The sequence below is a fragment of the Pseudochaenichthys georgianus genome, chromosome 19 (assembly GCF_902827115.2).
Source record: "Pseudochaenichthys georgianus chromosome 19, fPseGeo1.2, whole genome shotgun sequence".
Classification (NCBI taxonomy): domain Eukaryota; kingdom Metazoa; phylum Chordata; class Actinopteri; order Perciformes; family Channichthyidae; genus Pseudochaenichthys; species Pseudochaenichthys georgianus.
Genome location: NC_047521.1, coordinates 21,541,813 through 21,560,627, shown reverse-complemented (window position 1 = coordinate 21,560,627; position 18,815 = coordinate 21,541,813). Strand labels below are relative to the sequence as shown.

The following is an 18,815-nucleotide window of genomic DNA, read 5'->3' as shown; positions in this document are numbered from 1 at the left end:
CTTATCCTAAACTTAACCATAACCAACACATGCCTAACCCTAACCCTAAACCTAACCAAGTCTTCACCCTAAAATTAATGATCCCCCTCATGGGGACCTCCAATTTGTCCCCATAAGGGAGGCGAGTCCCCACACGTGACTATGTAAACAGATTTAGGTCCCCACAAGTATAGTAATGCTAGGACACACACACACACACACACACACACACACACACACACACACACACACACACACACACACACACACACACACACACACACACACACACACACACACACACACACACACACACACACACACACACACACACACACACACGCAGATTGTACAACAGCTGACGGTGGCCCACATAGTAGACTTTAAAGCAGCTTCAAGCCCCCGCAACAAGCCCTTTTTCACGGGCCGATACACCTAAAATACCCCCGATCCCCGTCCCTTCCCGCTCCGTCCTATCCATCTCCACTCCATCCCGTAATAGAGGCCTTATTTTAGACATCCTCGTGTTCCCGGCTGGGCCTAACCTATTCCAGGGTTCCAGATAAAGCGCGGCAGGTATTTGGGATAATTTTTCCATGGGCCTGGCCCGGAAGATAAAACAAGAGATATATTTGTAATGCGTGTGCCGGTATCCCATTTCAAAGAGAAAGCCCATTGGAATCCGGCCCCGGGCTTATTGTTATTTGCCTGAGATGGAACAGACAACTTTTTTTCTGTCGGCAGCACGGTGCCCCATCACTCTCTGACGACATTAGGGAGAGTATAACACGGTGTGTGTGACTGTGTGCAGATCTGTGTGTATTTTCAAAGCTTCCTACACGTGAGATTGGGATGTCATTTCCCAATGACATGCCCCCTACTACTGCGGGGAAAGATGAAAGGCAATCATGATACAAAAAGAAAAGAGAACAATTATATTAATTGTCAAACAGAGTTTATCAGAAAGAGAATATGGGATTTCAGTACATTTATCCAAACTGTAAGCTGATTGTCATTTTATCACTTTGTGTTGAGGCCATGATTGTAGCTGCAAATCTACTGTTGTTAATGCTGACCGTGTCTTTTTTGATAAACGATAAAGAGAAACCATCCATTGCAAATTCCAATGTGTTCCCTGTGACTGCTTCACAATGAAATCCACTCCATATGTTACTATTTGAATGTTTTTTTATATGAACCAGTAAATGTTCAGTTTGCACTAGCTGTGAGACAGCTCTGAGGCATATCAATAATAAAAATGTTGGATTACATGTGCTGTATGTGTCCTTTTACTTTTCTATTCTTTAGAGGACTAATCCATCCAGCCGCAGGAAAGAGGACTCAGGCACTTATAATTAATACTACTATAGACGGGTAATTATACTTTATTTTGAAAAAACTTGAATGATGACTATGCGTACTATCAAAGCACGGCCTACAACTGAAAATAATCTGGATAAAAGACGAGAGATCCAAAACAACAACACACAGACAGTTTATGCCACACACTTTCCTACACTTTTACCAGGTTCAGGAAACAGGAAGCAGTTGTTCTTAGAGACCAAAGTCTCAACCAAAAGGCTTCATGTTTGGCCCCCGATCAATCCCACATCAAATACAGTGAGACTGCATCAGCCCGACAAACAATCAACACCCCCAAACTGCAAACAGTCACACGCAGCGTTCACTTTATTAGCAGTATCGTCCTATTTACACAAACAGCTCCAGACAGTGAGTCACATGTAAACAAAGACTACATATAAAATACGCAGTCTAGACAATTATTGACTAAAAGCCACAATGGGAAAAACCTGGGATTTAATGTTAAAAGAATATAGCTGGTGGTTCCAGCATCGCAGGATTTCTCAGATTTTTGTGTTGAGCTAAAAAGCAGCCACAAGTATGCACATAAGAGCTCATAACAGTTGTGTGCAGAGGGAAATCTCAGAAACACTTCAAAGAAAATGTGAAAAGACTGACTGAGTGGAAAATGTTGCTTAGTCTGAATACTCCCAGTTTACTGTATGTAGCAACATATCAATGACACGGTCCAAACCGTAGGAAAGAACAAATCCATCCAACCTGTTGTCAGCAGTACACAAACGAGCACAGACACATAAACACACTGACATCTGACTGTCAATACGATTAGATCCACAACTTTGCATATTATCTCTCTTTTCCTGTTTACTTTTATTTATCTATTTAATTATTCCAGTTTCTCTTGGTGTCTCTCACACATCAGTATTGTAACCCCCTCTGCCTCTGAAAGGAGAAAGGAGAAATGCTTAAGACAAATGGTAACTTAAAAATAGTTTCTGGCCACAGTCTCCTGCTTCTATAAATATAGATAACGTTAATCTAAACTATAAACAATGGAACATATCTTTACAAGCCACGCACAGGCACGAAGACTCTAAAGCTACACGTTTTGTTGCTTAGCGGGGTACCTACAGACATGTGTTTACGTGCATACACATGTACATGCCAGAGAAAGACATTACATGGGCTGATGCCCAAATTAGCTACAGCAGCACAGAGAAAGATATGTGGATAGTTAGAAACAATAGTACAATTAAGTTAGTGCAACACAATGCATCCATATATGGATCTCTAAGGACTTCAAGGCATGAAGGTGGGAAGAATAAACCTTTTAAAGGGGCCCTATTATGCTAATTCTCAGGTTCATATTTGTATTCTGTGCCTCTACTGTGACATGTCTCCATGCTTAATGTTAAAAAAGCTCTTTATTTTTCTCATTCTGCCTGTGCTGCGGCACCTCTTCTCACCCTCTGTCTGAAACCAGAGCTCAGTCTGCCCTGACTGGTTAGCTGGCTGCTCTGTTGTGATTGGTCCACCGCTTAGAGATGTCCCGCCCTTTAGCCTAGTGCGTACAATGTGTTGGACTGCTAGCTAATAGAGGAACGAGTGTTACGTAGGAATGTCACAATGTTACGGAAGTCCAAAAAGAGGTCCAATGGAGGCGTTTCAGGCAGGGGGGGAGAGTGTGGGAGAGAAACTCAGTCTTTCATCAGTATTCTTTTCTTCCACCTTCTTTCTGTTTCAGCCCTTTCATCTGCTCCACCTCACCCCCCAACTCCATCTTCTGCCATCCCACCACACTATGTCACAACATCTCTACGGCCAGCTGACAGGACCCCCCCCCCTATTTCCAAACTTCTCAGCAGTGGCGATTTTACTGCCATGAGAACACATAAATCTGTGCCGCATGTTAGTGTGTCTAATCGGGTTTATTACTCATGGGCACAAATTACCATTTATATTAGTTGACATGTATTGCACTGGTTGTCGGCGCAGGTCAAGTCCCACAAAAAAAACAAAGAACTGGAGGTAGAGGTAGATAAAGAGAGGGAGAAAAGGCAAAGAGCGGCACCAGAAGGACAGTGCTCGCTGAAACCAGGGTGGTGGGGGTCAGAGAGGCAAACAGTGAGAGGAGAAAGTTCCACACACACACACACACACACACACACACACACACACACACACACACACACACACACACACACACACACACACACACACACACACACACACACACACACACACACACACACACACACACACACACACACACACACACACACACACACACACACACACACACACACACACACACACACACACACACACACACACACACACACACACACACACACACACACACACACACACACACACACTACGCTGGCTGCTCTAAATGTGGCTTGTAGAAGGAAATTCTGAAATCTGAGTCTTGGCACCAGACAGGCTGGAAGCAGGCAGGCTGCTGGACGTGGAGAGAGAGACAGAGCGAGAGAGTGGGGGAGAGAGAGAGGGAGAGAGGGGGGTGGGCAGTATTACTAGAATTCATATAGCCGTCCCCTCTGTTTGGCTCTTATCAGCTTACAGGCAACACAAGGTCACGCCAACACTGTGACCCCTCACGCACACCAAGTTGGCATGGCAACACAACAAATGCACACATACACACACCCATGCTCGCGTATTAAAACGTATGCATGCATCCTGTGCGGAGATCTCGAGTGGTTTTTATAGCCAAGGAGACAATCAGAGCGACTCTCGGGGCTCTTTTGCGTCATATTTTATGGATGGGATCTTATTGAGGGATGTATCAGGTGTGTCTTAATGTTGCGGGGGTATGCATTTGCTAAAAACATCCTTTTCCTTTCCCCCCCAAAGGGTCTGTAGAGTGAGATGCAGATGGATTGTCCTACCAGATGTGCTTTTGGAAAGTGGTAGACTCGTCTGGAAGCAATGTATCTGATTCAGTCATTCTGTTATTTTGATCAACAAGTACACTCACAAGTACACTCATAAGTGCTGATAACACATGAATAGGGCTGGAGCACCATCGGCAGCAGACAGGATAAAGCCTCGGTCTCTATTGTTTACTCCAGTTGTACACATGTAGAGACACTATGTCCCCTCTGTTGAGTCATCCATTTTTCGTAATCCACCGTCAATTTCCTCCTCTTGATTGGCTCGCTGTGCTGAGAGCTCACTGTTGCTCCGAGGTGACATTTATCTGTCCTTAGCTTTGAGTGAGTCACACGATGCTCTCGTGACCTCTCTCATCCGTGCGATGCATGAAGAAAGTTCCCAGAGCAGAAAGAGTGATGGATAAGTCTGCGCTAAGATCGCTTGTACCCAGGTTTGTTTGTTTCCCATCTGCTGTTAGTCACAGTTCGCGGAGAAGTAAGTGAAGTGGAAAACCCTGAAGGCATTCTGTGTTAACGTATGCTTTCAATTCCTACGTGACTCACTTTGAAGTGTGCGTAATTGGGGAGTGGCGACAAACTGTGGACGCCAGGTATATACTAACCGTACTGCGTGTTCCCACATGAACGTGCTCCCAATGACCTGTATCTCCCTCTTATTTACACACCCTTTTTTTCTTCTGTCTCCCCTTTTATCTCGTCCTCTTCTTCTCACTTTCTCCCTCACGCTCTCCCTTGGGATATTGGCAGAGAAAGAGTGGGCGGTCCGCTGTATGTTTAACCTTTGAAGTGGGCCTGCTGTGCCGGGCAAGGCCTGCCACCTGTTGGCTCTGTGAGTGTGCATGTATTGTGTGTGCACGCAGAGGTAAATCTCTCTAATTTTGATGAGCAGAGACAACAGCGGAGTCACCATGGGGATGTGGTGGCGGGCAGCGGCCGACGTTCTCAGGAGGGGGGGGGGCTTCCAAGGTGGGATCACACACACAAACATACACACACCCCTCCTCTGTCAGAGGCTTGGTGACACCATGTCTCCCACGGCGATCGTGGGCCCAGCCTGGGTGGCTCCAGGCCTTCTGTGTGTCTCTCAGTGTGTGTGTGTGTGTGTGTGTGTGTGTGTGTGTGTGTGTGTGTGTGTGTGTGTTTGTGTGTGTCACACCAAAGGGGTCCCTGCCTGGGCCGCCATATGCCACCCACCCAGCCAGTTAGAGGAGAGGGGCGGGGGCGACCCCTGGCCGCTGAAGCCACCAGTTGGCCCATTCTCTCAGTCACACGCCGGCCGGGCGCCATGTTTAAAGTCCCACGGCTGTTTATGTGGGATAAGGATGGAGGGAGGTGGAAGGGTGGGGGGGAGGTGGTTGGTCTCCTGACTATGATAAATCCTTTGTAAAAGACTAAAGCTAAAATATGCACGCTCCTGCTTGGACGTATGGATGGGTGGATGCTTAGAGGGTGGAATGGCTGGCGGTGTGCACACATGTACAATCACACAATCATAACTGAATTTCATCGACGGTCCATTGAGCATTGACTTCGATCAGCAACATGATTGAAAGGTTATTAATAACATAGATGCATTTGATATTGCCATGCCAATAGAGTCCATTATAAAGTAGCTACTACTCTTGGAGGGAGTCGCACCGTGGGCCACATGGGAACATTCCCTGATGGAGACGACTAAAGAACATTGGGCCTCATGCAGAAACGTTCTCTTAAAGTTGTCTTATATTTACTCTCCATTTTTCCCTGGTGTGTGGAAAGATAAATCCCACTAGATCGTAAAGTGGAGGCGTGAGGTGTGTGGTGCATGTTCATTGTTGGCATAGGTAAGGCCACTTGAAGGTGTTGTGCTGTGTACACAATACTCTGGCACAAAGAGTTGGAGAAATGCCGCCAAAAAGGCAGTAAGAAGAAAAGAAGACAACTTTAGAATAACATCTAATTAAGTACAGAGGGCAATGCATGAACGTCAAAAAGCATCCATGAAAGCCATTTAGGAGTTGCAACTCATGCTAAATCAATGTGGTCTTCAGAGGGAAACTGGTCCAAAAGTATTTCTTGGCCCACACATTTAATGATCCAACCATGATAACAATTATTATATAATCATTTAACAATATGATTAAAGGATATTCATGAATTGTTCATCAAATGTGAAACTTATGTTTCCTTGAGCTAGACAAAATGTGTGGATTGTGAAAACAACCTTCTCTCAATTAGTTACCTAAGGGTTAGGGTTTTCTTAATAACCTTAGAAAAAGAGCAAAAGTGTAAAAAAGGATGGTGAATCCCAGAAATCGATGGGAACTAACAAAATAAGAACCAATGGTAGATTGCTTCCTGCATGAGACAAGGACAAGGATAGCTGGGCTGACATCAGTTAGTGAGTCAGTAAAGTCTTTACTTCTGTTCCATTGCGTGGGTGTACCGGTCTGTTCTACCTGAGCCTGCTATCTCAATCTGTTAACCATTTTCTCAACACTAGTTTCAAACCACATTTCTCTTGGGTCCCGAGCAAACTTTCTTCCTGCCTCTGACCCTGAATACACACACACACACACACACACACACACACACACACACACACACACACACACACACACACACACACACACACACACACACACACACACACACACACACACACACACACACACACACACACACACACACACACACACACACACACACACACACACACACACACACACACACACACACACACACACACACACACACACACACACACACACACACACACACACACACACACACACACACACACACACACACACACACACTTTTTATTTCATAATTTCGTCTTTTCTTTCCAACATTTCAGTCCATTTTTCAGAACTCTTAATCACTCACTCTGGCTGTCTCGCTCCATCATCTCTTCCATCATTTTATCTACTTCAGTTTCAATCACTCACTTTCTCCCCCCTCCTCTTCTTCTTACCTATTTCAGTCTTCCCTGACATCTCCATTTCCCCCCCTTCTTCTCTTTTCCAGCCCCCCCCCCCTCACTCTGTCTCTCTGTGTCTGTGTGCTGAGTTGACGTTTGGAGAGGAAACCAGAGTATCAAGTCGGAGACACACAGGATAAGAGGGAGCCAGCCTCATAAATCTCCCTTAGTGCAGCACACAGCATCCAGAGGCAAGAAGACTTTGTATGAGTGTGTGGATGCATGCATGTCTGTAGCTATTTTGTGAATGGGTTTGCATGAGAGGGGCTATATACTGTACTGTATTTGTGATTGTTTGCGAGAAAAAATTATAGTCCAGGGCTTATTATCATGTATACTAGAATATATATTGCCATATCTTGCAAACATCTCAGTCTAAGAAAATGGATATCAAAGGTGAAGGAGCAGCTTGAATCCAAAGTTAACAGGACAGCTCAATTAGCGTAAATAACAAGATTTGTTCTGAAGTCTGTCATCTTTTTTTAAACATGTAGCACTGATGCTTTTGGTCATATTACTTCATCAGCAGTTTGCTAAGTAATAATAGGATTGCAGATGTTCAGTGTTTACATTTTAGTCGTCTTTTCGGCCCATAGGGTTTATGGACTGAAGCTAAGGCCACAAAACAATGGTGCATATTTTCCATGACGTAAAACCTGCACACTGACAACATATCTACGCTACCTACAGCAGTGGTTCTTAACTGGTGGGTCGCGACCCAAACAAAAATTGGAATTTTTTTTTTTTGGGGGGAAAAGTCAAACTTTTATTTTGAAGGCCCGATTTTCTAACGCTGCGCATGCAGTCGGCGTTGAACTGGAAGTACCGGAGACCATAAACGGTTTTGAAAAACTTCTGTCACATAGTGATCATCTTCTTAATAAAATATCTTTGCTGATGTTTTTTCGAGTCTTCTGGCCAACCAGAATCAAGATTGTTGACAGATGTCCCCACGGAGAATAACTTTGCGGTAGAACTCTTCTTTATACATCCATGGTTACAACTTCAGATAAAAATTAACACATAATGAAATATGACCCCCGGTCTGATGACTGACAGGTCACAGAATAATGGGAGCTATCTACCCTTACCCACAATTTAAAGTAAGTCACACAGACTCTCTCCTCTTTACTCTTCTCGCAGCAAGATGTAAGAACAAAGTGAAAAACAAACAATGGCATAAAATATTATTAATATGTCGGGTAGTAATAGATTTATTTATTTTCTTCTCAGTGTACCAGAATGCATAGTTTATGTTAGTATTTCTAAAAATCTCCTGGGGGAGAATCCCCCCAGACCCCCCTGCTGGGGTTGGGTTTTCAGCATGCGTGCCTTTATAAATAGTTCATCTTTGATTCCATCATCTCATTAAACCTTTTTTAAAAGCATACTTTAGTTCTGTGACGGGATATAAGGGATATATGCACTGTACTTCACTTTTATTAATATTGTATGCTGAAAAGCGTATATATTACAGCACGATTTTTTGTTGAATAGATTTGAGTGCTTCAAAATGTTGGGTACCAAGTAAAAAGTGGGTCCCGAGGCCTGACCAGTTGAGAACCACTGACCTACAGTATGATGTGTGTATATAACTATGCCATGTCAGTGTACTTTCAATAAAACTGTAAAAAAAACATAAACTTTCTAGCCCAATATTGCCTCCAGTTTATATATCATCTTGAAGTAGAAGTAACTCAAGTAGTGTTTTACACCATCTTGGGTGCCAAAGCTTTTTAGTGTTTAACACATTCTCTGAATAATGTTTTTATAATGCAGCCAGAAAGCAGAAGTAAATTGTAAGACATTCAAACACTAGCATGGATCATTTCACTTCTGTCGGGATCTTTAACCGTATGATCTGAGTAGAAATGTCTAAAAACAAAAATTATAGGGATCTATAGCCTCCTCATTTGTCCCTTTTGTTTGAACTGACAGCTCGCAGCCACAGAAGAAAGGAGAAAAAATCTAAAGAAAAGGATGAAAAAGAGTGGGGAATATTAAATTAAATTAGAACCAAATGAGGCGAGTGGCACACTGTCCAAAACCACTTTACACCCGGGCCCCTTGAGCATTGCCCTCTTTTTTCCTCCAAGACTTTGGAGATTTCTCTATGTTCTTTTTTTTATTCCCTTTGTGCGGAATTCACAAGGATTAGCACTTGGTAACCCCCATTCCCCCTTTACATACCCAACATAACTATTACAATGTGTGTTTGCTCGTGTATGTGTGTGAGCATGAATATCAAGGAGAACATCAGACATGAGTTTCTACCACGAGTGTGTGTGTATGTTTGGTGTAAAGTAACCAAGTACATTTACTCAAGGATTAACTTCACATGCTACCATGTACTAAATACAATAATTAAAATGTGTTCCAGCTTTACACACATTAAAACATCAAAGATTTTAATGACAAGATATGATACGTGATTCTGAAATGGACCAATCTGCATTATGCACTTTTACTTTTGGTACTTTAAGTATTTGTAGATGCCAACACTTTTGTACTTAGTAACATTTTGAATGCAGGACTTTTACTTGTAACAGAGTATTCCTACACTCTGGTATTTCTACTTTACTTTAGTATAAGATCTGAGTACTTCTTTCACCTCAGTGTTTGGGTGTGTGTTACTATATTGACTACAGGAATGGGTGGCTGGTTTCTCTCCTGGCATTGATATTAGGACTTGATCATAAGAGTGCTGTCAGCGCTGAGTTATCCCTGAAGACACGGTGGCACCAGGCAGAGCTGAGTGGCCTTCAGGGGACCCATACTGCACAGCCACACACATCACGATCAAACTGGTGTGGTACCAACTTCACATTTCCACTTGTATTTATGAAGTGGATAAGGTTTGATCGCCGATTGCTACAGCACACGTTGATGTTTAAGTACTTAGGTATAGAGTTTCCTCTCCAGGCATACTGCGGGGGAAATGTTATGAGAAATACAAAAGTGCTTGGCCGACATACATGGCTGCCTCTCCATTGTACTCCTGGGTTTTGGCATAGGGCTCAAACTGTCACCATGAGAGGATCTGGAAATAAAAGACTTATTTACTGGACCTGTGCTGGAACAGAACCAGCATCCCTTTATAGCCCCAGTGTTGACTATCAGACTCTACTGGATGTCTCCTGTGTCCGTGTCAGGAAACAAGGCAGCATGATTTTATGTTTGGCTGAATGTATTTGTTTGGATATTGAACTTAATGTTCTCATCATGCAAACAATTCCCTGAGCCATATGCAGCTTTAGCAGAAAACTGAGGTAAAATAAGGTTAGTTATCAAATGGCTTTTAGAGAATATTTGCTTTTTATTAGGAATTATTTAATAGAAATCTCCAATTTGTCTACCGTAGGACCAGAGTTGGGTGTAACGCGTTACTGTAATAATATTACTTGTGTCGGTAACGGAGTAGTGTAACGCGCTACTTTTATAATTCAGTAATCACACAGTTACTAACATTGCCCCGACACGCGTTACTTCATTACTTACTAAAAATCAGTCATAATCACACTGACAGACAAGAGGGGTTTCCGCCGCAGGCTTATATGTACGTAATCTGCGGGATTTGCGCGTCCACATCTCCACGTGCAGTGCTGCATAAACATGGCTGAGTCAGCGATAACTCTCGAGGGGTGGAGGTATGCCCATTATTTTGAGTTCGTCCGAAGAATAGACAGGAATGTGACGGTGAGGTGCAAACTGTGTCCAAGCCAGCAGCTGTTATCCACTGCTGTAAACACCACGTCAAACCTCAACAAACACCTGCAAAGAACACATGCTAAGGTGAAGCTACCGCACACGCTATTTGTTGTTTGATTATATCCGTCTGTTCTTCTTCTCTGTTTTCCGGTTGTTGCCTGTTTTGAATGAAGAATACACACTACCGCCGCCTGCTGGTAAGGAGAGTTATTGCCACTCACGCATGCGCAGTTTGTACGTGCTTGGCGAGTAAAGTAACGAGTTACTTTATGTAGCGAGTAACGAAGTAGTGTAATATATTACTTTTAGTAACGACCCCATCTCTGCGTCGGACGTCATGGGTGTAGATTGTAATTATTACTTAATAGTTTCCCACAAAGACAACACATATCAATAACTTTTTTTCAGGAATTCAAACAACCTCTTGTTTCCACTTTACAACTCCCACTGACTCCCCGATTCTACTGTGTTTTCCAACCATACCCAGGCCTAGAGGCCTTTTACTATGATTACCAATAACAATAACACTCCCATTATCTTTTATTATCACATTTTCCCAAGCCCCTGCCAGCTCTCGCAAACGTTGATAAAGCTACAAAGCGGCTCCTGTTTCAGGCTTGTATATGGACAGCCTTGGCTGAGAATTCCCTTAATAGTCTAAGTTTGTTTGGGTATCCGACTTGAATCGACATAAACGGCAATGGTCCACTAAATAGATAGTAAAGTGTTAGGTCACCTGAGACTGCTTTACTGCAGCCGGCTGCTGGTAGGGTTCCAGCGTGGTATTTCAAATACTGCTTGTGTGACTTACTGTAAAAAGAGTCAAAGAAGGGGGGCAGTAGGCGGATAAACATAATTCAATCTTGGTTTAAGGGTGTAGACAACTACATTTAGATATTTTAGCTATTTTACAGTCTGAAAACACAAAAGATTCACTTAAGCAACAATTGCAGTACCACATTTGAGTTTTATTTTAACTATACTTATAGCTGAGCATATCATATATATTGCCGTCACAATATTAAAAGTATGACTTTGATATGAATACACGCCTAAATACCTTGAAACCAATACTAAAACGATACCAAAGCAGAAAGCTAAAACATCAGGAAAATGCCTGAATGCCCAAACATGGTACTTACAATACTTAAAACTGAAAATATTTAGACAATGTCGAAGGAATGTCTTGGCTAACACAACCTAGAAAAATATAGCACTTTCGTTACAAATACTTGTTAGCAAAAACAAAAAGACAAACTGTTTAGACTGACTACAGGAAGTGCAATACATGTCTAAAAATTCCAAATATGCAACTGATTCATGGGGTGTTTTTGGTGGCTGCTGTTAACACACGTGTTTTCCTTTTGACAGCGTTGATGACTGTGCATTCCAGAGAAGCCGCGCTGGTCTTTTCAGAAGCCGGACCGACCTCGTTTCACCTCCCAGTATCATGACTCAGCCCACAACCTCGAATCTCTCCTCCTGGGGTCCCTTGTTTATTATGTCACAAAAGACCAGTCACACTCCTGTAACGGCGGCTCGCCCTGGAGAAAGTCTGAATCCAGCTGTAGCCGAGCCCCCCTCATCCCTCTCGTAAATGAGCATGTCCAATCTACCCACTGCGTTTCATTAAAACCAGACTACATCAATCAGGACCTGAACTTTAAAGGCCAGGTCCCCCTCTCCAGCAACATGGGAGGAAAACACGAAGCTGTTAAAGTGAAGGACCTCACACTGCAAATGCACTCCAACGCTCATTCACTTAACACCACATTTGCCACACAACGCATGTCAGTCCGAGACCACACAGTAGGTCTCGTAAGGCCGACAAAAGACCTCGTAAGACCTCACAGCGGCCCCTAGCATGACTGGATAGGACCTCAGAGAGTCCCACACCTGTAGCTTCACAAACCGCAAAGTGACTCCACTGAATAGCTACTGTAGTCCCGGCACAGCAATTACAAACCTGGAAACCGTCTAGACTCGTGACTGTTCGGACGTTTTTTACTTGACAAAATGAGGTGCAAAGGAAGTGTGAGATCCGCTTTAACTGGGATTATTTTCCCAATGGCGAGAGAAGTGTAAAGGAAGAGCCAAGAATACATAGCAGGAAGCTCAGGGGGGAAGCCAGTTGGACAGACGGCAGGATGGATGGGTAGATAAATGAGTGGAGGCCTAAGCAACAAGAGGGGAGACTGGGAAGGAGTCCCATGGGTGGGGACGGGAAGGCAGCCTCGTGATGGAAAGCTTTCAAACTCCTTTCATCGGCTGCCTGAGGACTGGAGCTTTACAAGAGCAAGATGAGCCGGCGCCACTGGAGATGCTTGGCGCTGTTCAACGAAACCCAGACGGAGCAGGACCCTATCACCACTACGCCCACTCTCTGCTCCAACCCCACACAGCAGCAATCCGCATGGTGTAGCTCTCTCTTGTGAATTTGTGTGTATTTCAGTCGTAATAAGTGACAGATTCTACTCACATTCCTGCTTCTGTTACCAGTCTATAAAGTCATAATTCATTTTCATCTGTACAACCCCAAATGGGAACCTTATAGCCATGTACATTGGTTTCAGATCTAAAATAGTTTCAAAATAAACCAGGGATGTCAAACATACGGAAGCCAGAGGGTCCAATCCGTCCGAGAGGTGACTTTGCAAAGTGTAAAAAAATACAGAGAAGACGATAGCTGCAATTTTCACAAATGTTATGTATGTATAAATGAATAACATTTACAATGCAAGGGGATTACTTTCTTCTTTTAATTTTAGTTAGATGGTGGTGTGTCAGTTCAGATGGTCAGGATTGCAACACAGATGTAGAAATGAATGTAAAATGATAACATTTGTAAAAAGATTTTGCTCAGAAATAACTTTGTTTGCAATAACATAAAGGGAACAATTTGGCATTGTCGTTTCTTATAGGTTATAAGTCAAATCATAATGCTATGGTTTTACTGGCTCGGCCCACTTGAGATCAAAGTTGGCTGTACTGTATGTTGCCCCTGAACTACAATTAGTTTGACACCCCTGAATAAACTGTCACAAGATGTATTCCTGAAACAGCATGATTAGATAGATTGAGGGAAGATCTTTGGTCTTACCAGTCCAGACTGAGAGATCGTCTCCTGTAGGATGGAGGTCGGTTCGTGGAAGTCTTCTCTGCTTTGGCAACACGGTCTTTGAGGGACAGACGATATGTCAATTTGGAGATCCCTGACTCTGACCTTTGGGAAAACAAAAAAAATAAATGGATCGGAATTAGAACACATGGATTGGTTTTGAAAACATGAACCATTGCTTCAATAAACCTTCTGTCTTGCAGCATATTCCCTTCTTATATATGTTATATTCAAGCACAGGAGTTTAGAAGCATTTAACATCACTGGCCTTTTTTTCTCAGCTCTCAGTATGAATAATTGCTAATACACACAGAGGAGTTGACATTTGATCAATTCGATACTGTGGGTGTATCATCTACAGAACTAAAGTAGTTCTCTTTGCCAAAAATGTTAAGTGTTCAGTCAGGGTTAAATGTTGCTGGAGATCACAAATATCCCAGTAAAATGGGGTATCCTACTGTATGCCTAAAACTCATTGTTGCAGATATCACAGTTCACAGTGGAAATGTAAGTTGATCAACAGTAACAATGCTGCAGTTCCCAGAGGAAACATTAGGTTTCAGGGAAAGCCGCATACTTCCTGCCTAATTTTCTCCAGATCGTTTTCGCAGAAATAAAAAATGTGAAGTCAATGTGGGCTGCCAATGTCCCTGTTCAACTTTTCACTACAAATTAAAATCAGGAAATGTAATGTTTCTTCCATTTCAGCCCGTGAAACATTTGATGAGACACAGCGTTGCAATATTGCTGTGGTAACAGTGGGGACTAATCAAAATGCAATAATATTCTCTATCAAAGCTTACAGGGGAACATCTCCCAGTGTACATAAGAGTATGTGGTGTACAAAAAAACACAAGACTTATTAAGCAAAGGTTTTTATAAATGAAGCCAAATGGAATAGAAGCATTGAAGAAAATAAATACTTTTCTTGAAATTGACAGAGGACTTTATTAAATGATGCCCAAGCATGCTTCACCCACCTAATCTAACACACATGCCGTTTCCATTTAACTACAAAATGATGAAACATCGCTAATAATGACATATGTACATCAACGCTCAACCTGAGCCAAAAAGCGTTTTAGTCTCCATGGTGAGCTCTGTTGGAGAAACGCTGCAGAGATCTGACTACAGGGTGCACCCTGCCAATCTAAAACAAAGCCTGTATCTGCCATCACTGTCGTAAGTTTATATAAGATGCTGCAGAGCAGTTCGCATAAGGTTCTGATAAAGCACGATAGTTCATGCAATTTCTTTGATTCCTGAACTGTGACATTGACAGTGTGCTGATGCGTCCAGTTTCACAGAACTCAACTGCCAAATTGCCATCAATTGTTAGATCTGACAGGGCCTTGAATCAGTGATTCATACGTACTTGTCGAAGAGAGTGCTTTACTTCAGACAGAGGACATACGGTCTGAGTGTCCTGTCAAGCCTAATAATTCTATAAGAGCACAATTAGATCTAATAGAAAGATTAAGTTGGATAGAGACCTTTATTGTGTCACTGACCTCTAAATGTTCCCACAGGTGTGAAGAAAGGACTGCTTTGACCTTGTAAATGAAACCCTCTTTCACAGGTTACAGATGCATGCCAGCTACCTTGCTTGGAGCATTGTCTCTTATTTTCCAAACTGATATAAATGTCTTGTAAAAATATTTTTCGTTGCCCTCCCTCAAAAAAGGCAGAATCCAACTACTTGACATCATAAACCATCTCATCAAGTTAAAACACAAAAAAGTAGTATTGGAAAACCCTTTAAGAGAATGACAGTGGGCACACAATCAAAGGTATAACAGACATTTTAGAAAAGCTTTTCCATCTATATGAAATTGACAAGCATTGTCTTCGTATAGCCTATACAGATTCCTCGTAAGACCAGCTGTTGCACTATAAAGACGTTGCCATAAGCTGAGATGAAAATACACGAGTTCCCATTCAAAATGACCTCATGCTATGGCTTATCTAGTGGGACAACCCCGCGGCCCTACTGCCTTGGTTCCCACTCCTACACCCTCAACTACTGTTTCCTGACCCTGAGCCAGCTTCTCCAAAGAGTTGGTTGACCTCGAAAGACAAAGAGGCATATTTTCCTGTATGAATCACACAAACGGGGTGTGGGATTTTAGTCAGATGGCAGCGCAACCCCTAATTGATGGTATTAAGTTAGGCTTTTTCTTCTTCAAGGGCTTTTAATTAAATTAGTAGGACTGCCCTGTGCACGCCAACTACTGCCAACTTTTGACGCTAATCTCCCTTCCCATAAAGTGTAGTTGTGTGAGAAACACTGATTCATAAATAGACTTCAGGAGAGATTGGTTTTGGATCATCGTTAGTTGTGAATAATTGCCCCGGTCTATATAGATGTTTGGCATGAGCCCATCGGATACTTTAAGAGTTCTCTGTAAAACTTCAAACAAACGTTTGGATCAAACACATGACACAACACGACCATAGGATAAGGACTTCAATGCCATGAAAACACATAGGATCATGACTTCAAAGACACGGGGGCCAGTGGACATAGAAGAGGACTCAGGGAATCCCTTTGAGGGGTTTAGAGGAAAAATGGACATGCGGAGCAGGTGGGTCTCAGTGAAGGGGATCTGCTGGCAACTGGCTGCTTCTTGGCTCCCTGAGAGCCTCGACCCCTGGCTCCACCCCATGCAGCTGTCCCCGATAACATCATCACAGCAGGCACACTGGGATGATGCAATCCCCTTGGAGGCCCGCTCAGGATATCCCGGCCGACTATCGTCTATAATATTTTCTCTTTAATTTTCCTGGTGTTTTAGGATTCAGTGATTTATTGATTTTTACTAATGGAACTAGTATGTGCCTTGGAGGCCATGTGCTCCTATACACAGACAACACATATCACTTTTAACCTATAGCATAAACAGGGCGTCCATACAGTACATAGGAGCCAGACAGAGCTTAGGCACCTACCAGGCTGCTTTGGCCTATCAATAAACACAATGTACATTCACATTGTATTTCCAATTATGTATTTTATTATCTCACGTCTATCTGAGAGCTTGTTTTTATTCTTAATTTCAACTGTGTTCTAGAATCTGTTACACTTGTTGCTGAAGTGCGCGTTTCAGTTTTTCTGGCGAAATATTTTGACAACTTTTGAATGGATTGCCCGGAAATTTGGCACAGTTGTAATAGCAAATGTTAGCATTCGTAAAAACCAAACCTAACTGGTAGATCTGGCAAATACTACCTGCTAAACTTCAGTGTGTTAGCTTTGTTACTTGGAGCATATTAGCATACTGATAAAAGCGTTTAACTAATGGTACTACTGTGCAGCCTCAGAGAGCTGCAAGCGCGGCTGTAGACTTTAGTCAAGCCCCCAGGAAAAGTGTTGGCCATTGAAGCCAAGCTTGGTACTCACCAAAGAAAAAAGGACTTGGCGGCAAGGAGGTGTGGTAAAGGAAATGCTAGTGGGCTTGTTTCATAGCCCCATGAATGTGGAAGATCAACGACTGATGCAGGTCATTCTATTCCCATTTTGGCTTCATGCGTCACCTAACAACTCTAGGAATGAACGGCGTCCTGCATCCAAAACGTTATCCAGTTCTATTTTTACATGCATAATTCTTCAATATGCCCTACAATAAAAACAAAAAATACATACTTTTGTATTTAAAACCTTTACTTTTTGTTATGCTGTTAACTACATGTACTTGGTTTACATTGGTATTCAAAAGATAGTAATCTAATCGTAATCTCTTTTTTTATTTGATACCCCAGTTTATAGTCCTCGTGACTACAAGATACGATGACTTCAACTCCATATCTCCCTCCAATGTGAAAGCCCACCCCCGCCTTGCAATGTGACTAAGATTCTGATCTTGCCAGCATTAGTAACTTTCCCCAATCCTGCAGCACAAGAGTGCTTTTGTCAACAATGAATGGCTTGTGTGGTGATACGGAGAAAATGTTGACCTATGCTCACACACACACTTACACACACACTTTCACACTGTCACTGCGAAGGATCGCTTTCCTGCAAACAGCTCCCTTAATGTCACTTTTCCTCTCTATTCTGTTGCCATGGTAGCAATTAACTGTTCGGAGGTATTCATGTGCAGAACAAATTCTGCTAAAGAACTCATTGTTCTTGCTCACGGTACACAAAGCTATCCAATGTGAACTTTGACCCCTGCTCATAGGTTCAGTGGTCCATTGCTATTCCAGAGAAGGGTTAAGACTGCGTGGAATTCTATTAAAAAACACTACATTACATGTTAGACACTTTTATCCAAAGCGACTTACATACTCAATACTGTGGACAATCCCCACAGGAGTCATTTGGGGTGAAGTGTCTTGCCCAGGGACACAACGACACGCTGACTGCAGTGGGGTTTGAACCTGTGCCACAGCCCCCCCAATCATCAATGACGTTTAACAGTAAGATACAGGGTTCATTCGTATTACTGTTTTACTAAACAATAAGGTATCAATATTAGCCTGCCTTATACCCTAAGGCAGGGGTGTCAAACTCAATTTCATCGCGGGCCACATCAGTATTATGGTTGCACTCAAAGGGCCGGTTGTAACTATATAAAATATACATATATATAAATATATAATATATATAAAATAATGTGTTATATTATATTATTGCCTCTGAATTGGATTATTATCGGATAGGATAATGACTTAGTAATTAACTACGTCTGAAAGCAAATAATTGCAAGTCTCTTCAGTGCCATGTCACAAAACGAGATGCATTGTGGGACATGTAGTTTATGGGCAACCTGATTCTGTAAAGCGGCATTCAATCGTATAATAAACG

General features: G+C 42.6%; 1 protein-coding gene across 1 annotated transcript in view; it reads right to left on the bottom strand.

Moving 5' to 3' along the window:
- The window catches only part of ankfn1b (ankyrin repeat and fibronectin type III domain containing 1b), a 123,046-nt gene that overhangs the window by 26,965 nt on the left and 77,266 nt on the right, over positions 1-18,815 (bottom strand). The window contains exon 5 of the mRNA XM_034107132.2: positions 13,991-14,113. Coding sequence (XP_033963023.1) covers positions 13,991-14,113 — 123 coding nt within the window. The remainder of the gene's footprint in view (positions 1-13,990; positions 14,114-18,815) is intronic.